Source organism: Indicator indicator, chromosome 2 (genome assembly GCF_027791375.1).
Source record: "Indicator indicator isolate 239-I01 chromosome 2, UM_Iind_1.1, whole genome shotgun sequence".
Lineage (NCBI taxonomy): Eukaryota > Metazoa > Chordata > Aves > Piciformes > Indicatoridae > Indicator > Indicator indicator.
The window spans coordinates 12,064,719-12,088,863 of NC_072011.1; the positions used below are offsets into that span (position 1 = coordinate 12,064,719).

At 41.9% G+C, this 24,145-nt stretch overlaps 1 protein-coding gene across 1 annotated transcript in view; it reads right to left on the minus strand.

The window, feature by feature from the left end:
* Positions 1 to 1,293: 1,293 nt before the first annotated feature.
* SLC2A12 (solute carrier family 2 member 12) overlaps positions 1,294 to 24,145 on the minus strand; it is a 32,392-nt gene continuing 9,540 nt past the window's right edge. Inside the window, exons 3-5 of the mRNA XM_054398890.1 lie at positions 5,929 to 6,051; positions 3,346 to 3,478; positions 1,294 to 1,390 (exon numbers count right to left, since the gene is read on the minus strand). Coding sequence (XP_054254865.1) covers positions 1,294 to 1,390; positions 3,346 to 3,478; positions 5,929 to 6,051 — 353 coding nt within the window. The remainder of the gene's footprint in view (positions 1,391 to 3,345; positions 3,479 to 5,928; positions 6,052 to 24,145) is intronic.

Consider the following 24,145-nt stretch of genomic DNA (forward strand, 5'->3'; position numbering starts at 1 on the left):
CCTTATGTGAATCTGACCAGAACTGATCTGCTCTGCTCAGAATTAAAACTTTACCTGGATCAGTAAGCTACTGCTCCTTTAGTGCAGGACACAGTCATGTGGTTTTGATGTTATGAGACAGCAAATAAAGTGAGATCATGTGCTTAGTGAGGAGTAGTATCTGCACTCCAGGTGACAGTGTCAATCTCAATTATATGCTGGACGAAATGCTGCTGTGTGACTGCTGAGATAGCCAGCATGTTTTCAAAGGATGCTTTTTTTTCTTTCTCTAAACAAAGAACCATTTATTTATATATTATTAATAAATATTTATTTACTGATCATTCTAACAAAATCTATTAACATTCTAAGAAAAAGAAATGGTTTCTGAATTCTCTTTGTGCTGCCCTGTACCACGCAGTTCTTGCTTTCTGAATCCAAAAGTCAAAGTCTAGTGCGCCCTGTGTTGAGAAATAAAATTATTTTGGCATCAACTCTGGTACCTCCAGCTTCCAGGTTTCCTGGGACTGGGAAGCCATAGAAATCTTATCGCTTCTGTAAGACCATCCTCAGTCCAGAGTAACTGATTATGCAAATAGCTCATTAAAAAATTCAACTGTTTTCTGAAGAGTATTTCCTAGCTCACTGAATTCTGACCTTTCCAGGAAACTGTATGAAAAGTTTCGTTTATGAGCTGAGCATGCTCTGTGTTACAAATAATTAAGTTCTGATGAACAAGATCCTTTTTCAAGTCTCGTTAAGCTCTGAAGCCTAAATTATTTTGTAAGGAGTTCATACCGAGTGCTGCATTAACACTGTCCTTTACACTCCATAGCTGTCCAATTTTCTTCCTAGTGTCTTCCCAAGGGTACAAACAAAGAGCTGCTGACCCTTTTCAGCTCCTCCCTGCCCTCCCCCCTTTTTTTTTTTGCTAGGCTAAACAGACGTGTCCCCACAAGTCTATTCCTTCTTGGTACCCCAGTTGTTCTTTGCACCTTTTCCAGGCTAAACTCTTCTTGAATATTAGTAACTGGAATTGTGCACCTCCTGTATATAAGAGGTGAGTAACCTCAGGGGCAGTGTGGGATAGTGGTTTGAATCAGAGAGAGCCTAGGTTAAAAAAAAAAAATTATAAACTACAACAATCTTTAATATTTGCTGTAAACTGCCACTGATAGAAGCTCTACTAAGATATGAAAGAAAGAATAACTTGTGTATAATAAAGATAGCGTGTGTCCCATCAGAGAATGAAAATCACTGAACTTTTTTTTTTTTTTTTTTTCCCCAGTGAAGGCTGTTTTGATTGTCCCGGGTCTAGTAGAGCTGCTCTTTCTCTCTCTTGGCAAGTTCCACCGGCACCAATTCCTCTCTCCGCTGGTTCACCCAGCACAAGGGGCTCTTCCGGTATTTCCTGGAGAATCACAAGGGGAAAAAAAAGCCCACAGAGGTTTACCACTGAACACCGCTGGCAGAGCGCTCTCCCTGCTGCTCACGCCTGCTTCTAAGGGCACAGCAGGACGGCTGCGTGCACTCCGCCGAGCTACCCGAACGTTCCGGGGATGCTCCGGAGACCGCGGCGCTTCCCCGCCTCACCGCGCGGGGGCGGCCGTCGCCGCCAGTTCCCCCAGCTGGGCCCGGCGCCTCTGGCTCCCCCTGTTGGGCCCGCCGCCTCCGGCTGCTTCTGCTGGGTCCGGCTTCCCGCGCCGGGGAGGGCTTCGCGCTCTAGGCCCGGCTGCTCTCCACTCGGCCGCTCCGGCTGCCTTTAAGCGGATTTCCTCCTGCCTTTAAGGAGGAAGGCGGGAAGGGTGCCCGGCGGGAAACAGCACAGGCTGCACCAGAAAACGCCTGTTTCTCAGTCCATGAACCTGACCTCTGCCAGGGAGGGCTCTGGGGCTTCGGCTGTGCAATTGTCTCCGGGCTTTCAGCACTGGGATAATTGTTCTTAATTAGCCCGTAAGCAATCTCCCTCAAGCCTGGCTGAGCTGCGTTTTACCCTTTAGAAAGTGTATTCTCTGATAATCCAAAAAACCCCACTACAGGATGGCCCATCACACTAGGCTGGTCACATCACTGCCACTCTCCAGAAGTCTGTCTCTTTCAGATTGAACATTCCCACCTGTGCCTCCTTTCTCTGGGTGCTATTTGTCTTGCCCAGCGGCCTGCTCGCAGGCTGTCAGCAGGGAGAGGGTGAGGGAGCCCTCCTCGTCCACTGTGTGGAGGAACAGGAGGGAGGCTGCCTCCCCTCTAGCAACATGCCTCCAGCTCTGCCCAAGCCTGACTCCCACTCCAGGCTATCAGCCCTGCGAAAATTTGACCCACTACATTATTTTCCCTATCATTTCTTTATTTTTTTATTCATTATGCTATTTTCCCTATCATTTTGTTCTTTTATTCATTATGCTGATGGCTTCTGAGACAAGTCTAAAAATGCAAGTAGCAGCTAGAAAGTAGCTCTTGAACAGATCAGGAGAGTACTGCATTTTAAAAAAACTTAGCTGCTTAGGGTTTTTTTTCTATATTTTTTAATGGCCAAGAAAAACTGAAAGTGGGCAGTAGCAAATTGACAATAAAAAAATGCTAGTTAATTTGTGGTCAATGACACCTGTGTTTAGAGATTGTAAGTAAACAGCATGTGTATCTGCACACCATTTAATGCTGTTCTCCAAATTGATGTGCTACTTCTGTTGAACACATGTAATTCCAAGGGCCACTCTGTTTCTGAGGGATGAGAAAGGACAGGTAGAGTCAAAAGACACAAACCTAGTCAAAATAGACCATATTAAAGGGGCCAAATGGCATTCAGGCGTTCATAACACCAACAGTGTCTGTCCCTCTCATTGCCCCTTCTACCCTTTTTATGTGTTGAGCTGGGGACATAAAACTCATGCTGGAAGAACCTTTGTTTAGTATGATCTCAAAGAGTCTACAGAGACACATATTAAATGCACACAAAAATGCCCTATCTAAAAGAGCTATCGAAATGCATACGGAGCCTTGAAGTATTTGAGATAGGGTTCCACTCTAGCCCTTTCGCTGCATGTGAGCCAAGACAGATAGCCCTAAGTGAGGGAACACAGTTTCCCTCTTGTCTGGGAACACTGGTCAGCAAAAGTGCTGGGGAGACAGATCTGTCTGCAGGTGTTCCTCACAGGGATGCTGGAAACCACCATCCCTTTAGGGCCAGTCCTTCAACACCAAAAAAATCTGCTCATGGCCACTGAAGTCAACATGTGCATACTCAAGCCTTGAGAGAATCTGATTTTTCCAGAAAAATATCAACACAGTTTCCTTTTTTGTTAGCAGGTAGCTTTGAAAGGCTTTGTCCCTCTGGCACCAGGGGGATGCAGTCACATGTTTGGTACTTACTGTTTAGCTAGTTCCATGGATATTTGCTCCAAAGAGCATCCTTTGGTCTCTGGTATAAACACAATGACAAAAGCCAGAGATACTAGGCTCATTATTGTGTAAATGAAGCACACCCAAGACAAGCCAATGAGCTCTAGAAAGGAAGAAAACATCTCTTAATTTTCAAATATTATAAATTTTTCCAATGTTGTATTTTCATAGAATACAGCCCCTAATGCACAGGAAAAGTCAGAAAAAAGTTAGCCTGTTATTCTTGACCCACTTATTTGTGCCTGGCCATGATTTGAAAAGGAAGAGTGGGTTTGTTTTTTCTAGCACTCCTTATGAAAGAAAATCGATGAGCCCATATTGACCTATTTAGCATGAACAAATCAATAGATTTGTTTTGCTTGTCACTCTGGAGTAGAGTAGCCATTGCTACTCCTTAGTGCAAAGGCACTGAAGATCACAAGTGCCTTGAATTTTCACCCATGTTTGGTATTGTTAAACCAATTCCTGCCTTATTCCTGCATTGAACAAAACTAAGCGTTTTTCCACATTGTTGCAGTTCACAATATCACAGTATCACAGTATATCAGAGGTTAGAAGGGACCTCAAGAGATCATCGGGTCCAACCCCCCTGCCAGAGCAGGATCACTTAGGGTATTCTGCACAGGAATGCATCCAGGTGGATTTAGCTACAGCTAAATTCCCCCCTGTCAATTTCCAGCATTTCCAGCACAAGTCACAGGGCTAGGGCTAGAAAGACATTCAAGACAGCCAAGGATAAGTGTTTTTCTGACCTACACTCCAGGAGCAAGAAGGTCCTGAAGCTGAGGGATGCACTCTATAGCCCCTGGCAAGTAAAGTGAATACAGACCCAACAGGCTGCTGCAGCCCCCTTAGCCCTTTTCCCTGCTAATACTAAGCTAGACAGTTGAGGCATTTGACAGTTATATCATGAGCTGCTAATTTAGCTGATATCTTCTGCATCAGATCCTAAGTGTAAGTGCTGCTAGCCACCATGACATCCACATGTATTCATTTAAAGATGAAATTTCCAATTCTGCCTGTCTGCCATAGACTAGCAACACATATTCCCTTGTAGTTATCCTTTCATAAATGCAGATTAGACCCAACTAAGCCAAAAGACTTACTGTGGATTTACATTCCTTGAAGCTTAGACCAGAACAACATCTGGGTGTTCATGAACAAGTAATGCTGCGTGACAGGAGGAGGAGATATTCAGGTGAAACAGTTGAGGCTAAGGACCTCAGGTCTGCACTGTCTAGTTTTTGGGGACGTTTCCATAGGAAATAGATATAGTGTTGGTCAGTGTGGCCAAGAAGGCCAACAGCATCCTGGCCAGCAGGAGTGGAGAAGTGATTGTACTCATCACTGGTGAAGCCACACCTCAAATACTGTGTTCAGTTTTGGGCTTCTCACTACAATAAGGACTTTGGGTTGCTGGAGTGTGTTCAGAGAAGGCAACAAAGCTGGTGAAAAGTCTGGAGAACAAGCCTTAAGACAATTGACTGAGGGAGTGGGTTATTTAGCATGGTGAAAAGCATGAAGAGAGAAGACCTTGCAGCTCTCCACAACTACCTGAGAGCAGTTTGGAGCAAAGTGAGGGTCTGTCACTTCTCCCAGTTAACTAGCAGTAAGGCTAGAGGAAATGGCCTCAAGTTGTGCAAGGGAAGATTTCTTCACTGAAAGGGTTATATAGCATTGGAACAGGCTGCCCAGGGAAGTGACTGAGTCACCCTTCCTGGAGGTATTTAAAGACTATAGATGTGGTACTTAGTGACATGGTTTAGCAGTGGACTTGGCAGTGCTGGATTAATGGTTGGACTCAATGATCTTAAAAGATCTTTTCCAACATAAACATTTTATGATCCTATGACTTTGCCTGCCTCTATGGAAAGTGATACAGCATTAAAGGAACCGTTGAATTTCTTTTCCCTTACATGTTTTGATTTCTAGCAGATATTTTCCTCAGAATAAACTAAAAACCTAAAGTTTGCAAAATGTTTTATGAAATATAATTACAAAAATATTTGCTGATCACTGAATTTCAACATCATCATTTGACTTTTTCCCTTGTTTATCCCTTTGTATGGTAGTCTACTTTCTCACATTAAAACATGAAATATTTTTACCTTACAAAGACACATTTTCCTAAACGAAATGTTCTCAAAGCCAGGTCAGTCCCGTGGAAAGGAATTGTTTCCATGGGAATGTCCTTTAGTCCTGTCTGATCTAGTGCAAGATTTCAACTGACTTCAGAAGATGCAGGACAAAATCCTAGATATTTTGTATTTTCAACCTACTAAGACTGGTGGTTTTCAAGAGCTGAGGTTCACAGCCTATGGAGATGATGTGCAAGATATTCTGATAGGCAGCACTCTGAGATTGTAATTACTAGCACAAACTTAGAAAGATGTGGTAGAAATGGTGAAGTTACAGTAACAAACAGCACTTAAACGGAGATCTGAATTTAGCTCCTGGGGCATCACAGTTGCAGTTTTAGCAGTATTGTTTGTACAATTAATTTTCTTCACTAGGAGAATATGATGAACTTGGAAGGAAACAGAGAAATCTTACCAGTTACAGTCAAAAATGTCAAGGAGATGAGGAGATTTATACCCCAGTTCATGCTGGATGTCAAAGCCATGGCCCGTCCTCTGATCCCACCAGGGAAAATTTCACTCAGGACCAGCCAGGACACTGAAATAAAAATAAATAATAATTTAAAAACCATACATTGCCTTTAAAAGGATGACTTCCTTTCCTGTAAATTGAGGTAGTCCATGAATTCAGATGAAGCCACCTGAAAGAATAAGGTCATTTCCAGGGACACTAGATTTGTGGGAGTCCAAGCCCTGGAGGACCACCCATCATCTTCAAGCAGCATGTGCAGCAGTCAGCATCAGCCTGGAGGCATCATCCCTTCCCTGGATTTGCCAGAGCACATGAAACTGGGGAAGTGAGCTCTGACTGCACATCTGTATATGAAAGGGAGCTCTGACTAAATAACTCTCAAGTGACATAACACTAATGGAAGTAGGGCAGCAAACCAAAGTAATCTTCAGCCTTGGAGAGGCCCTGTGTGTTTATGTCACCTTATAAATCAACCTGACACTCTGAAGTGTATTTGCTATTCCAGCTCTCTGCTCCATATAACTGAGATTGCTGAGGTATAAATGAAGAGAGAGGACCTGATTTTTGGCTCCTTCATATCACACCATGCCACAGGTGATCTAAATGCTGGTATTGCTAGCCCACAAAAACAAATTCAGACATGAAGAGTGGGCTGTGTAACCACTTCAACAGCAAGAGAAAAAATTTTAAAAGGGAAAAAAAAAGCAGCACATTTCTGTGTGATTCCTGATTATTAGAAAATAATTTAAAAACTACAAACAAGTAAAACCAAACCAAAAAACAATACCACCATCTTTAGTTCAAACAAGATACATCAGCAAGAGGTTGCTGTGTGAAGAGATTGTGGGTTAGCAGATGACCAGCACAAAAGCAGAGAAGTACACATGGATGAACTGTGTCTTCAGACCCTTGGACATGGCCATTATGAATTGCTCCTGTGAGATGTTGTTTCTGCAAAATGACAGAATGGAACTTCCTCAGGACACTTGCACTGAGCACTCTTGAAGTCACATTTTAGAAAGAGGCTCGTCTATGTACATGTGTGTGTGATGCTGCAGTATCCCTTCAGATACTTAGAGGATCCCTTTGTGACTGGTAAAGATAGAAAAGAAAATTGTGTTGCAGAAGAAGGCTAGAAAGGACTAAGTAAAAGGGGACCAAATAGTAATCATAAAAAACCAAACAACAACAGCAAAACAGCAAGTCTTCAGTTAACAAGCAGATTTGAGCAAACTCTAGATTTCTTTGTACCACAGAGTTGAATTCAATGATGTTTCGTGGAGCTGGCCCAGATTTTTTTTTTCTAAGAAAGAAAGGAAAAAAGAAAACAAAAAAATAAGAAAAGAAAAAAAGAAAAGAAGAAAAGAAAAGGGAAGAAAAGAAAAGGGAAGAAAAGAAAAGAAAGGAAAAGAAAAGAAAAGAAAGGAAAAGAAAAGAAAAGAAAAGAAAAGAAAAGAAAAGAAAAGAAAAGAAAAGAAAAGAAAAGAAAAGAAAAGAAAAGAAAAGAAAAGAAAAGAAAAGAAAAGAAAAGAAAAGAAAAGAGAAAAGAAAAGAAAGAAAAGAAAAAAAAAGAGAAAAGAAAAGAAAAGAAAAGATAAGAAAAGAAAAGAAAAGAAAAGAAAAGAAAAGAAAAGAAAAGAAAAGAAAAGAAAAGAAAAGAAAAGAAAAGAAAAGAAAAGAAAAGAAAAGAAAAGAAAAGAAAAGAAAAGGAAAAGAAGAAAAGAGAAAAGAAAAGGAAAGGAAAAGAAAAGGAAAAGAAAAGAGGAGAGAAGAGAAGAGAAGAGAAGAGAAGAGAAGAGAAGAGAAGAGAAGAGAAGAGAAGAGAAGAGAAGAGAAAAGAGAAGAGAAGAGAAGAGAAGAGAAGAGAAGAGAAGAGAAGAGAAGAGAAGAGAAGAGAAGAGAAGAGAAGAGAAGAGAAGAGAAGAGAAGAGAAGAGAAGAGAAGAGAAGAGAAAACCGAAAAATAAATCCCCCAAACTCTTCACTCCCACAGTGGGAGTGACCTGGCAGAGTGGTGATTTAATTCCGGAGAATCAAGACCACACTAACACTGTTGCACACAGTCTAGTGGCACTTGGTCCTATCACAGCTGCAGCCGTGTCTAACAGCAGCTGTAGAGAGGCTTTTTTTAAATTATTTTTTCCTGACTTGGATCACAGCAGAGTTTAATACACTCACTGCTGGCAAGACAAACATTGCTCTAAAAAAATGCCCTGGGTGTGTTCTGTAGGGTGTCTGCACACAAGGTGGAGGAGCAAAGGAGGAGAGAGCTGGCATCTCAAGCAGACACTTTCCCCTATGTGGGGTAACTGCCTACTTTACCCTGGGACGTGGAGGCAAGTTTGATTTAGCACACTTCAGGACCAAGGTCATTTACAATCAGCAGGAGTTTGTGTTAAGTGAGGATCTGTGAAGCTGGCCTGCCAACCACCAAGGGAGTCTTGTGAAGATAAGACAGCCCTGTTTCGGCTAAAACTGACGAAACAAGGCTAAAATAGCATAAACACCTAACTTCAAAACAGACTTGGAAGGCCAGAGTGCCCAAGCAAAGATCTTTGCCTAATTAACTGAAATTTTAATGTGAAAGTTCACATCACTTGCTCTGCTAATGAGCCCAAACGAGTACACGCTAAACATATATGACTATATTACTCAACTCTCCACCGAAATCATGATAAAAGTCACCTAGAAGAAGGGGACAGCTGGGGCTAGGGCCCCGGGAGGGAACATCTCTCCAGGGCAGCAGCTGCCACAAGTGTGTGCAAGGGCACTAACACCAGCACCAGGAGCAGGAAGTGCAGAAGGGCCAGCAGCAAGAGGTGCATCAGCAGCTGGGAGGGAAAGAGAGGTAGGAGGACAGACTGTGCTCCTTTTCCTACACCCAAGACAGGGACACCTTTCTTGGCAAGAATTGCACCTTCAATGTACTGCTGAACTTTTGCTTCATTACCATTATATATTAGAGATACTGAAAAGTTTTGTTTCCCTGGCTTTGTTGGATATTTCCTGGGATTAACTGATCCTGAGATCAGTCATCTTGCATTTATCACCCTCAATCCCAAATCTGTTGTATCTGTTGCTTTAATAAGTTAAACAATTTGATCGTTTTAACTTTTTTAACCTCTGTCAGTGCAAGTCCATACTGGGGCACTGGAAAAGAGGGGCAAGGGTTAATTTTATTAAATAGTTCCAGTAAGAGTCTTGGACTCTCAGAGGCAGGCTTCAGGATCTTATCTGTAATGTGACACCCTGCCAGGCCAGCTAGCCCTGCACCTGAGCAAAATCAGGCCCTGGCAATGCACAGGGATCTCATGATTATGTTTTGCCCCTCCTCAACATGAGGGCTATTGAAACCAGTCACAGCCGATAAAATATGTCATGAAAGGGAGTGCTAGCCAAACCCCAAGGCAGCCAGTAAGTGAGATGCAAAGAAGCCCTAGTGAGCTGTGCATGTGAAATCCTTGGAGTTTGTCCCCACAGGGTATCTTGGCAACCAGCACCAGAATTCTTCTGGAAAAATGATTATACACCTAGACTAGCAAAAGGGATGTTCATAGTCACCTTAAACAGAATTCAAATCTGCTTTCTGCCCAGCATAACCCAAATACCAAGGGTACTTGAGTCTGTATTTGCTTCTTCTAGAATATTCTTGCATTTGAGCAACTTCCAGTGGCTGCCTAGAGAGACACAAAGTGAGGAGGAATGAGTCCTGTGCACTGACACAGCAGTCCTGCAAGGCTGGGTGAGCCCCGAGCTAAACAAGCTTCAACAGCCTTACAAGTGCTAGCAGACAGCTTATACCATAGCTGAAACGTGTGGCACTGCAGCAGCTCCAGTACTATTTTCCAAGGACAGACTTCCCTTTCAGGCTAACTGTGATTTGTCTGGAGGCTTGAAACATACCATTTTCCTGTTCAGAAACCAAAATACACGAGGATCTGCATTATCTGCACTAGTGGTTAGCTACTCTTCTTTCAACTAGTTAATTTATTCAGACAGATCCCACTGACACACCAGATCTGTTCTTCATGTCTGCTAATGGTAGCTACTTCCTCTGGCACGGCCCTGACCTCTGCTTAGCTGGCAAGGAGTGGGTAGGCTTATTCCCCGTGGAGAAAGAGCAGTTGTAGAAATCTGATATCTATTACAGTATGTTTATCCCTTTCCCCAAGCTGAACCAGCGATAACCATCGATTCTTTGCTTTTAGCACCTCTCTGGGCTTGTTTTCACTATTTGTGTCTTTGCCAAAAAGCAGCAGCTGCTGTAGGTACAGTGGGGACATGGCTTTCTCTTGGAGAGCCAGTAATGAGGTTTGGGCTCCCGTTCAAAATGACTGCTGCTACCCTGTGTGCTGTTTGCACGCAGCGCTGCAGAAATTTAACCTGCGCGCTCCCAAAGTCACTGCCAAGTCAAACCTGTGCTCTGCTTTCACCAGCCTAAGCAGCGGCATTTTGCAGAGGAAATCCTTGAAAAGAGGGTCCACATAACCTCTTCCTCACCTCTCCTTCTGCTGTGTAATCTAACATTATTTCAAAAGGATGTTGTGGTAGTAACTCCATTGCACACACTCAATATATTTCAAGTGTATGCTCCAGCCACCTTTGGCTGGTGTTTGTGGAACGGATGGGGAAAGAGCTAGTGCTCTTCAGGCCAGATGTGGGTAAGAGAGGAGGCCAAGGACTCAGCATGAGTCTTGCTCAGATTAAAAACTGTGCAATTTGTTCTTGCAGTGGCTGCAAGTAATAGCTCACCTTTGCTGACCTGTAGTGTGTTGCATGTTGACAACAGTTAGGAAAAATTGTGTAGGTGAATAATCTTTCATGATGGTACAACCTGGAGAAAAGAACACCTATTGCAAATGCAGAAGAAATATTGCGTTGAATCAGAAAAAGCTTAACTGTTTCATTAAGTATCCAGAAACTCAATGCCCTGACATTCCTTGCCCAAACAGGGCAAGAGGATACAGGTATAAAAATAACCCATTGACCAGGATGGTGGCATTCACCTCTTAACAAAGTCACAGGAGCTGTAAAGGCAGAAAACAAAATAATAATGGATGATTCCAGCTGCTTCCATTGAGGCTGAATAAATTGCATAATAGTTCACAGTGCTGGGACTACATTTTATATGCCATAGATGACAGTTTCTTTTAGCACTTTCCCTGATACTTAATGAGCAAAGATTAAAAATCAAATCTTCAGTGCTGAGCAGAGGTGGTTCAAGATGTACCTGTCACAAAGATGCTCTGTTTCATTGGCTATAACATTTCAAAAACAATATTCTTGTAGAAATGGACAAGCCAAGCGCCTACCATGTTTTGTTTTGGAAGGAGAGCAATATTAGAATAAGCCTGCTTTCTATAGAGAAATTAAAAGCACAGTTAGGGTAAATGCTTCAATGGTTTTATGGGCAATATTTAAATTATCTGATTAGAGGCATAAAATACACATACAACAAAACAAAATAAAAATAGTTCAGCACAGATAAAAAACTGGATAAGAAAGCTGTTAGAAATACAAATATACCTTCTATAAATGTGTAAACTGTGTCCAAACAAAGAAAACACACTGTAATTGTTGAAAAGTTACTTTTAATCACATCATCAGGCAGACAGGTATTTTGAGAGTCTGATGGCCAAAAGGATGAGGCCAGGGATGGAGGAGGTGAGACATGCCAGCATTGAAGAAAATATTCCATGAGGATGCATGAAGGGGTTACCCTGCTAGACTCTGTACCAAGCTACTGGCTGGAACTAGGATTAAACTAAGTAATCTCAGCTGGAAAATGGAAAGGAGGGGTATGCCTAGTTTTTGTCTAGTTTTCACTGAGAAAAAACACATCTCTTGGAAGAGCTAAGGAGCATGGGAATCAAAATGAATGAGCTACTGTGCTTTTTGGTTGCATAGATCTTTGGTGAAGTGCCATGGGATAGATAAGAAGGTATTCATAAAGGGAGGTGAACACACATGTAAAACGTACTGATGGTACAAAATTAGTTGAGGTAACAAAAAGAAGAAGGATCATAAAGAATTTCAAAAGAATCTCAAAGTACTGAGTACTTAAAAAAAAAAAAAAAAGACCCATAAATTCCACACAAAGTAACATGCAAGGAGAAAATCAGCTACCAGTACACACACACCAGCATGTCAGCACTGTGTGGGACAGAAGTACTGGAGCCTTCACGAGCAGTTCAGGGACATCATCAGTTCCCATAAGGAAGCAGTCACGGATGCAAACAGAGGCTTGGTAGTTATTAAGAAGGGAGCACTGAATGTGCCACCAATAATGCCTGTTGTGCCTCTGTGTTTGTCGTGCTGCATGAAGGTTGGGTCAGCTCAGAACTGGGTAAGCCACAGAGAAAGAGCAATTAAACAAGCAAGAACTCTTCAGTTTAGATGATGTACAGGGGAGAGAAGCAGTTGAAGTGAAGATGATGAGAGAGGACATTTTCACTGCATTTTTAAAGATACAAACCAAGAAAATCCAAGTGAAGTTACTAGGGACAGCAGTTAGGCAAGATGAGAGGATTTTTCAGACTGTGTGTTTCAACTGTGGAACTCATTTTCACAAGATGCATCAGGTGTGAAAAATATTAATGAGTTGCAACAACTAAGTGCTGATTTTTAAAACATTATTTCTCTTTATATGTGGAAAAAGATCCACCAAGAACTGTTGTTCATGATAGTAAAAATAAATCCCCAACATTTTTCTTGACATTCCCTGAACTACAGATAGGCTGAAGGACACACTCTGCATGTTGCATGGGCCTTTTCTCATATATTTTCCCTTAGCTGCTGACTGTTGTTGGAGGCAGGGTAAAAGATTGAGTAGCCCTTTTGTTTGAGCCAACATGTCAGTGAGCTTTGTGTTTGGGCCATAAGCAAAGAGATGTCTGAAACTTCCTTACTTTACAACTGTGCAGTAAATAAAAAATTATTTTAAAAAATTAACAGAAATCAGAGAAGCAGAAAAAAACTGAGAATGTCTGAGAAATACTATGAGGTTGGGGCTACTAAATATTCAAGTGAGATACATGAATGAAAAATGTCCTTGCTTTGTTTGACCTTATTCCTGCCAGGAGGCAGAAGCAAATTGGAAGCTGCTCAGCAGGTCTCATTAATGAAATATTAGATTCCCTTGGTATTCATTTGCTGCTTAGCAGTTTTTTTTTTTTTTTTTTTTGCTTTCCTATACCTGTATTGTGTGAGATCAAGTTCTTTATGGTGAGATTTAGAAAGCAGCCATTGCAACACTTAAAAGAATTCAAGTTTCTGAGGTATGAACACTGGAAAGAGATTAAATGGGCTTAGAGCTTAGGAGGGAAGTAAGCAGAAGTATGTAAGACTTTCTAAGAGAGGACTGGGTTGTTAAAAACACGGGGTCCAAAGGAAGATAAGGATGGGATTATCCCACCAGTAACGCAGGCAGACCATCTAAGAATGTGTAACAAATTTTCAGTATTGGGGAAGGACGCAAGCAAGCCACTGCGAAACTACCATGAGAGGAAAGAAGTCAAAAGACATGGCTAATGACTGGCTTTGCCAAGACCAGATTTTTTTTCTTATGAAAACCCACAGATTTTTCATTTGGCTGATTTCCTGTTCTTCTGGGGATGTCCCTGCGGACTGTGGGGAGGTCAGACTAGATGACCTTTGGAGGTCCCTTCCAGCCTGGACTATTCTATGATTCTGTGATTAACACAAGTAGCCAGATGGCCAGCTACTTCTTATTAAAGGCTATTTTCAGTTCTGGTTTGCTTTGATTTCAAGAGGCACATTGCAAGGGATGACACAAGCCTTTGTGGTGTGCTTGTTGGTGAGGTGTGTACCTGTGAGGGAACGCAGCACTGGGGCAGAGCTGAGATTTGGGGCAACAGGGGACCTGCTGCTGTGGTGCACCAGCACTACTTGCAGCACTGCTCTCAGCACCCACACAATGTAACTCATGCAAAGGCTTTGCAGCAGCTCCAGTAAAGCAGACTGCCCAGCTGGGAGTCTGGCAGAAGTGAGGGATGCTTAATTTGGAAAGAGAGAGTGAATTTGTCCTTTTCCAAAGCAAGCAGAAGAGATATGGTGCACTAAAAGTGAACTGAAATTCTGCCCATGCTTTTGTGCAAGAGGCCAAAGCAGATGATTGTCACTGATGTTAAAATCAATGACTCTGCTTAATGAAAGCCATTTGTCTCTCTGGCTCTGCCCCATAATATGAGACCAAAGTGGCTGCTCAAAAATCAATAACTGGCAAATACAGAGCAAATGAGCATCTGTATTGCTTTGGAGAGTGTGTAAACTGCCGGCAGAATGCCAACCGGCCAAGGGTCAAATCAAACCCTGTGTATACACATTAAAAGGAACGGAATTGCTCTATTCCTGAGCCATAGGGTATCAGGAGAAGCCTCAGCTAATCTGCCTCTGACTGCATCCTGATCAGTGTGAGGGAAGGCAATACGCAGTTCCTTCTGCAGCTTTCAAGGCAGTTCTCTCTGAGCAAATTTATGGCTACCAGTTGTGAGCTACCTAATACCTTTGGTATTAGGTATCAGCTCCTAAAAGGAGCTGATGTGGTGTTGCAAATCTTATATTCTTTTTGTTCTGTTACATTGCATTTCTGTTTCTAGTGGTTAATCCTTCAGGCAGACGCCTTGAAGTAACATATGTTAGGACAACTGGGATGTAATCTTTTATCTCTGATGCTGTATCAGAGTGTATAAAAATTCTTGTACTATTTGCATCACTATCTACTAGACAGGCTGAACACTCACATGTGCTTTTTTAAAGAAGCTTACAGCACACCATGGAAATCACACTTCGCTCATGCCTCCTCCATGGAAATCACACTTCACTCATGCCTCCTCCAGTTTACTTTAGAGCAGCAGGAGGGTTTTGTGGGAAGAGACTTGTGAAACCAATGAATTACCTCCTTCCCCTGTTTTCTGGGCCACTTGAAAAGGAGAGCAGTGAAATGTACTTCACCTTTGATTTTTCTCAGCCATCTTCTCACCACTGTGAGCTTGCATTTTAACAATCTTTTTTTTTTTACTGTTGGAATTTTCGTCTCCATGAATGCGACAAAAGTGTAATGCCTGGTACGGATTTTCCTTTTTTATGCAAGTTGTTCAGTATATTCTTAAATTTATTTTCAGTGATCTTCAATTAATGTTTTCAGTTTGAAAGAAGAACTTTCTCATAAATGGTGATTCCTGTCTGAAAGATTACTGGGCAGGAAGTCACAGATATAGTTCAAATAATGGTAGAATTGTCTTAGTTAATATGATTTATGATCCATCTTGCCCAATAACAGTACTCAGCAGCAAATATATCAGCAAGTCGTATCATAGCTTTACTGTAGGCAGGTATGTAATAGTCTTTACTGCTTTTCAGATCCCCTGACAGAAGTTGATTTGAACAGATAGATGAGATGATACTGCTGTTTGCAACTGTATTTCACAACCATTGTCTCTCTTTCTGATCCTTTTTTTATGTAGACAGTCAACCTGTGCTATCAAGACAGAACAACTTGCAGGGCAAGCAAAAAGAAGAGAGAGAAAAAGAAAAAAAACACCAACCAAGAAGACCCTCAAACTTTCAAGGGAGAATGTGCTTATTATAATAAATCACATATTGCTATCAAACAAAACAGAACTAAAATAAACAAAAAAGACTTTTAATTAAAACTTTAAAAGTGTACTGCTGTTTGTAGATGTTTATTTGTTCAGAATATTGAATCCAGGATAATCCTCCAAGGCATTTGCAGAGGAATGACTTTAGAAGCCAGAGGCTCCAATTCGTGAGGAAGCTGTGCATGAATTAGTTTAGATTATCACATAGTTCACTTGTAAAAAGTATGGAAAGGAGAAATTACCCAGATAGGTGGGGTAAATGAACCTGGTTTTACAGTATCCAAGGGTCCTTGAGGGGGTGCATAAGAGAAAAGAGCTGTTGGGACACAGCAACTGGGGGCAATTTAAACCTTTGCTATTGCAAAATAGATGTTTGTTTATATGCTTTACAAAACTCCCAGTGGAGAGGATAAGAAACCTTTTACAACAGTGACTTAGTAGGAGGCTTGCAGTGATCTATTTTTTTAAGTCCCTTTCTGGTCACTGCTGCCCATACTTTGCTTTGGTTTCTGCTGGAGTCAGCCAGGAGGAAGATGTGAAGACTCTGGGTACTCTCACTACGAAATGCTGGTTAGTTCTTCTCCTTTTAGGAGAGTTTTATGCACTTAGGGTTGATTTTCAAAGGCAACAGAAGCTGGATGCCCTATTGTATCCCCCCTTTCCCTTTGAGAAAATCTTCCTGGCTTTCTTCCCAGAGCTCAATGTGACAAACAAACTCAGAAACAGTTTCCTGACTCCATGCGCTGTTAACCATGAGGCCATTCTCTCTGCATGTGCAGTGCCAGTCAGTTACATGGTTGCACATTTTTACCTTTGACTGTTTGATTTGCACAGGAGTAAGGAACTTAATAAATACTGGGAGTGTCACATTCAAACCACATGGAGGCATGCATCAGAAGATGATCCAGTACAATGAACAGTGCTAGGAACCTTGTTATAAAATAAAGAATCCAAGACAAAATTTTAATTAGCTAAAATAGGACTTTCTGTACCGATCTGCAGTGAAACATGCACATTTCCAAGGTTTATTATCCTGGTTCAGATCCAACAAAGCATTTAAGCACTTGCTTACTTTCAAGTGCTTGATTTAATCCCAACCCCTATCTCTTTTTCCAGACTAAACCACAAAACAATGTAAAATTGATGCTGCTCATTTATCTGAAATTTAAGGCCAGGCCAAGCTAGTGCAGGGCTATACAGCTTACAGTACTTCACAACAAAGGATCAGCCAGCAAAATCCATGGAAGGTCAGAATTTCCACACTGACAGTTCTCTTTCCCGTAAGACTTTCTGGTAGAGTATTTGGTAATTAACATTAAGTCAAAGAGTATTTTGGGGCAGAGAAAAAGCAGCCCTGTGCAATCAGGATCATAGGGGTAGTAACAGGTGTGACCTCTGTAATGAAGTCTCTGGGCTGTTCCCAGTCATATGTGAAACCAAGTGGTTTGGGATTTGTTACAGACCCATTTAGTGACTGAGGTGAAAGACACTGAAAAGATTCTGCATTTAACTGGGCTAATGAATCATGCTTCAACTCAGGTAGCCAGTTGATCTAAGAATCACAGGAGCAAAGTCAAGGGGACTAAATTTGTCTCCAGTGTAATTCTATGGACTTAGGGGAATGTTCTAGCTCTGGGTTTTGGCTTGTATAATCCAGTAAAATAAATAAGGAAAGGTGCCCACAGACTGCATAAGACTGCATAAGAAGGACAGTGATGGATTGGAAGAGGGACTTATTTCCTTCCTCACCTCCATGGTTTTTACTTTTCTTGTGAATCCACCCTCCTTGATTGTTATTGTCTGATCCTTCTTCCATCTTCCCCACAGTCCAGAACATTGGTTTAAAAGTAAATTTAAATTACTTCATCAATACACAATCAGACTAGACCAGAGTAGACTAGACTAGAAGAATAGGATAGGATAGGATAGGATAGGATAGGATAGGATAGGATAGGATAGGATAGGATAGGATAGGATAGGATAGGATAGGATAGGATAGCTCAGTTGAAAGGAACCTACAATAATAACCTAGTTCAACTGCCTGGCCAGGGCTGACCAAAAGTTAAAGCCTGTTATGTATGGAATGTTATCACACAGACTGATTTACCTTCTTGATCCTCCTAAACTCCCTAAACAGTGAAGAAAGGAGGGCTGCACCAAAGGAGGAGTCAGAGAGCAGGGGTCTGAAAGCCCCCCTTAGACGGGGAGAGTATTTCCCTTTGTTGATTATCTGAGAGATCTGGCTCCCACATGAGTTAAATTTCCAAATATGTTAAAACATCTGTTCCATTTTAGCTATAAACTAGCTAAGTTTTAAAGCATTCATTCATGCTGATAAAAATTTAATATATTCAATACGACAAACCTTGTGAAGTTTTAGCTAGAAATGGACTTCTCTCATCCCAAATTAGTCTTTCATCAGTAAAAATTTGGCCTTGAAATTTGACCTCACTAGAGACTTACCTTCACTGACCTCCCTGCATGAGTTTTTCTCCTCACAGAGCAGAAGAGTACATTGAGAGCTCCCACTGCAGCAACATGGTGCATCACAGAAAGGCTTACTGGAGAGTGTAGTCACTGCCCACTCTTGGGGGGTGGGATGGGGTAAAGCCTGGGGAACACAAAGCTGTAATCCCAGGTCCTTCATGTGGGAGGAATTTCATCAATATGAAACCAGTAACCCAAGGGTGGCTTGGTGGCCTGCCACCCTTCCATGGACTAGGATCATATAGGTGCTCAGACCTGAAGCCCAAGCACTCAATTTAAACTTGTATGGAAAGCAGAGGCAAAAAAAAAAAAAAAGTCGTTAGCAACAGGAAACTCCTAAGGGATGCTCTTCTGAGTCTTGGCTGTGACACCAGATTTTCTCATAAAGAAAGTGGCTGTAGTGAGCACAAACTACTAGTTTGTTAACCTGTGTGCACACAGGTGAGGATTTGTCTGTCCCTCTCACATGCCAGGTCCAGCAGCTTTGAATGTGCCTACTAACATCAGCCAGCCATTGTGCCTCGACACCCACACACACAGCAGGGAGGTGTTAGGGGGCTCCAAATCCAGGAGGAACCTGTGAGTCAGCATCTGAGAGTCCACTGGGGAGACACTCTGGGGGGAATCACTGTCCCCAAACTGCCCCTCGTTTTGTAGGTCCTGTGCTTGCTCTCACCTAGTATATGGTCCTCAGATATACTTGACAACCACTGCAGGTCTGAACTTCACAGATCTGTCCCATGTCTGAGCTAGCTCTTCCCATGTCTAAGAAGGCTTGCACTGTTTAACAGGTTTTAATCAACACCAAAGCATTGTTGGTCTTACAAGCACAGGATCTGTGCTTCAATGGGACTACAACAGCTATGTAGAAAAGCAGCGCTTGCACTAAGTTCTAATTCCCTCCTCCAAGACTCTATTCTATACTTATTTTTGTCAATTTTGTAAATTATTTGTCAAGCACAAATATGTTAAAAAGGGTTTAGATTTTATATCTAGATGGATTGGCATATGTGGTGTTTTTTGTGCAAAGCCCTGAAACCGAGAAGATAATTCTCCAGCTGCAGATACTGATCTGCCTTGGTTGTGTTGTGGCAACAGCCATGTGTGTGTATGCCAAGCAGGCTCTGAGTGCTTGGAGCTGGGGTGACCCTGCAGCTCTGACAAGTCTGTGATGCACTCCAAGAGAAGAGCTCTGAGAGTTCACCCTTGGCTTTGGAGAGCAGCACAGAGTTGGAGGCTGCTTCAGGACATGTAGAAATAGAATATCTTCCGTCTCATGTTTTCAGAGACATAAATACCTTCAGATTTTATACATCTAAAGGGTTCTGAGGATGATTCATGCGATGAAATTGCCCCTCAATCCCACTTGTAGGTGCTTTCATTGATTTGCATCCACATGCTCAGCATAAACTGCTGTGACATCAGCAGAGGTGATGTGACTTGCACCGAGAGATTGTCCCAAAGTTCCTTGGTCAAGTGCCTAAACACCTTTGCAATTATACAGAAATGTGTTTACAGGACTGACAGAGGAGGAAGAGCTCTTTGTGCAAGGCACCAATACCATACATTCAGTCCAAATACATGTATCCAACATCCCTCTATCAATCAGTGTTCCCCACTCCACAGCAAAAAAATCTCATTAACATGTGTGGATTCCATTGACCTGCACTCTCATAATTTGAAAAGAGATACTGCCCAAGTCCTGTTTTTTTCTCACTTGCTTTTTATTTGCTAGAACAAATTCAGACTGGGAAAACAGATGCTTTTTTGGTCCCTAAGGAGTTTGCATTACTTGCTTCTAAGTCTAGGGCTTGGAGCCCCTCTGATTTTTGTTCAGTAAAAAGATTGCCTCCAGACCACACTGTATCCCTGTAGTACTGTGTATTGTGCTACTGTCTCTCTTCTGGCTACTTGTTGGTGAGATCACCCAATGATCCTCACTCAGGGAAAATATAGCAAAATATCAAGGGAAGTTTTCCCGGTTTAGTCTTTGATCCTAAATCACAGAATCACAGAACTGTCATGGTTGGAAGGGACCTCAAGGATCATCTAGTTCCACCCCCCACCTTCCATGGACAGGGACACTTTCCGCTAAACCAGGTTGCCCAGAGCCACATCCAGGCTGGCCTTAAAAATATACAGGGATGGGGCTTCCACCACCTCTTTGGGCAGTGCAAAAGGAAATGATCATCAGAGAAGCAGAGCTTTGATAACAGATACCATCTGACACCTGAGTGAGAACTATGTTCATCAGGTTCTTGAGGAAAACAGCAATGTTCTGGGCACCCACTCTCTTTTGGAAAGGCTAGAGCTGCCCTGCAGTTGTTAAGCAAGGGAACTCTCTTGAAAATGTTCCATCCCATCCCAAGAGCCACATGTTTACAGCCTTATTTTGGAAAATAAGTCTGATATTCGAGGAGTTTGTCTTTCCTGCTTTCTGCATCTCAACATGTTGCATCACACAACAGTGATGAGTGAAGGAGGTACCACCTCTTTGTAAGAAAGGACCACTATATTTTGCTCCTCGAGTGGTTTGAACAGAGCATCTGGCAAATGAGATGCTCTATTTCACTTAACTTTGTATCATTTAGTAAGTGGTCATGTGTGGTTGTGGCCCTGACTAGGATTTCTTTGTGTGTCCTTTGTGATAAATTATTTTCCAGGGTCTCAACAAGCTTTCAGCTTGGGTGACAAATTAGTGATCTTCCTCCACACTCCATTCATCTCATTAACCTGCACTCACTTACCCCTGTGCAAGGCATAACAGCATTTCTGCAAGGCTCAGATTCTTCTGCAGGCATCTTTCTGCAATGAGAACAGCTGATCCTCATCTGACCTTTCTGATATACAGACAAAGGTAACTCAAGACAAAGATGCATGCCAAGTAAATCCCCTTAGCTATTAACTGCTTTGAAATGCCTCTACAAACATCTCTGGAGAGACAGCATGTGCTGTTCTGTGATGTGATGCAACACTGATTTGTTGCACCTATGAAATGTCCTCATAATTGTGTGAAATTGAGTGTGAACAAGCAACTGAATTGCAAACCATCAAACATAATTAATCCAAAACAGAACAGCAGAAGTACTGCTTTCTTCTTGCCTAAGTGTTGGTGATATAAATACAAAGCACCCCAGAAGCAAAAAAAAAAAAAAAAAAACAAACCCCCAAAACCAAAAGAACTAAGCAGATGCTTAGTTTCTGAATTCTTTCATCATGCAAAAATGGCTTTTATCTCTTGGTGTTTCTTTTTGAGTGCTCATCACTGTATTGCCTGGGTGCTTTGATAAATGGCAATAAATATATTTAGCAAATGTATAGTTCATTAAAAAAAAAAATCCAACTACTTCATGTAATGTGGAGACAAAAGTGAAATTGTGGGGAAATACATTATGTATAAAGGCCTGCTATACAGATCTAGATGGTAACTAGCTCTTTGACCAGAATCCCAAAAAAAGAAAGGTGGAGGGGGCAAGACAAAGTACTTAAAAAGGTGATAGAGCCCAGGTTGCATGATCTGCACAATGAATCATAGAATCATAGAATAGAATGGTCCAGGATGGAAGGGACCTCCAAAGGTCATCAAGTCTGACCTCCTTGCAGTCAGCATGGACATTCCCAACTAGATCAGGCTGCCCAGGGCCTTGCTGAGTCTTACCATGAATATCTCCAGGGAAGATGCCTCAACCACTTCCCTGGGCAACCTGTTCCAGTGTGGAATTTACAAGGAAGAGGACTGCACAGCTTCTCTGGACAACTTTCATATCTATGTGGGATTAGCAGAGAAAGGACTAGTACAGCATTAAATGGGATTATATACCTGTCCTAAACTGAATGTCTATTTGGCACCATCTATCATCAAAGAATCCCTAGACTTGAACTTTTGACATGGTCTATAATCTGATGTTCACTTTCAAGTGAATCACAGCAGTCTTGAGCTTTCAGTATCAAGCATAATGAAATCATTGTTTGAAAGGAACACAATTTCTCCCTCAGAATAGCCCTCTCATTTCAAATGTCTGCTTCCCAAAATGTTAGTATTCTCCAGGAAGAGTGTGCCATTTTCCTAATGACACTACACAAGACTCTTCTTTACCTCCACAGAACATTATGCAGTGGGTGATTTTATTCCAGAAATGGCCTTGTGAGATGGAAGGAAAAGCACAAGATCCCCTCTACCCTTTGTACAAAAGAATGATTTGATCTGTAGGTTACAGACACATCCTCAGAACCACCTTCACCTCTGCCAGCAGGATGGGAAGATATTGTCTGGAGTATGAGATTTTTGCATTGAAAATATGTTGGTGCAGGGGTTACAGTGCTTCTGTCCCCAGGCACTGCCTGGCCACAGCAGCCAGTGAGTGCAGCCTTGATGCCTCCCTGTCATTGCAGAGTAGACAATACCTAATGGTCTGGTACAGACCACAGACTAGATTTAGAGACAAATAACATAAACATGTTAAAAATGTTTACTTTATGTAAGCAGAGGGGCTCAGGTTTTTTCTTTACACTAAGAAAAGCACACTTAGGATAAAAAAGCTAGGCTTTTAAAACATGCTAAAGGATTTGGAGCCCAAGGAGCAAATGTTTAAGGTGACATATGAGACACAAATCATAACCTTGCATCCCAATTCAGACTATTTAACCACAACAGATCCTTTGCAGATTCCAGCAATCTCTTGATTCTCTGACCCTTGTAGTTTACATACATTGTCAATTTTACCTGAATTGTGTACTTTTAAAGGCATGGAAAGGTTTTGAAAGTGCTTAACTGCAATTCAAAATACCTGTATCTCTCCTAGACCTGGACTTCACTTGCACAAATGCATTTGTCAGTTTAAAGTGCCTCACCATGGCTTTATCTTATGTGATTTCAACATGCTGGAACTGAGATGGTGCCTGCTTGAAAGCATTTGTGGTCTCAGTCAAGAAAGAGGTCAGAAAACAAGCACAGGTCTCAAAGACTTCTCAACTTAGCCGAGCAAATATACCTCAGTTTCTGTAGCCCTCGAAGAGGTAGATGTCATTACTCTTAACTTCATATGTTAGGCCAGCTCAAAGAATCAGCCAGGTCCACAGGAAAGCAGTTTTCAACAGGAGTCCAAGCCTGAATGTGTGCTCCTGCCTAGAAGGTCATTTACTGTGCATTCAAAACATCCAAGCAAAAGCTCAAGGAACATTTTCTTTTCAGGGTTGCACCCTTGGTCTTGAACCTATGTAACCGAAAGCAGAATCCAGCCCCAAGATGGTCTACAAGGGAGGGAATGACACTGCAATAACACAGTCAAGCTTGCTGCCCTGGCAATGAATGCTTATCTCACACTGCTCTCCCAGCAAGCAATGTTTAAAATAAATAAATACTGCAGGGGAGTTGCTGTTAGTGCAATTGTTGGGTTGTATTCTTGTGGAAAGCTTTTTATCATAATAGTGCAGCAGGAGTACGATGTGTTTGCAAGGCAAGTTTGAGCCAGGGCACAAAAGCACGTGAAGTCAGTTAATAAATAATGGGCTCCATGCATGTGAGTTCTGCAGTGTGGCTTTAAAAACCAACCCCTTCAAAGTACAATAATATGAAAGTGCTATTGAAACAAAATCAAACAAAACTAAATGGAAGGATTTAATTGCTAGTACCTGGGAATGGCATATTGTTCTCCTCTGGTGAGAGTGGGAACCATGCAGATCTGATGGCAGCTGCAGCAATCCCTTGGTTGTATAGGGACATGCCTTTGTGTCCTTCCACTTGTGCTGTTCAGCACAGGTAGTGGTGATGATACCACAATTTGTCCATGACCTATGACACCTTGAATGCCTTTCCTACATCTGAAAACTATTATATAGTCAGGGGACCAAATCCTAAGTGGGAGTCAGGCATACTGGCATTTCATGGATTTGATAGTGTAATACCATAGAGAGGTCTGGGGGGTTATGAGTTAGCATTGGCAAATGCCTACATGGTAACGTTCCCAGTGTAAGGACACAATAGACTAGGAAGAGGAAAGAGAGCCATGGGCCAAATCATTTTGCTGTGCAAAGCTCACAGCAGTTCTTCACTGA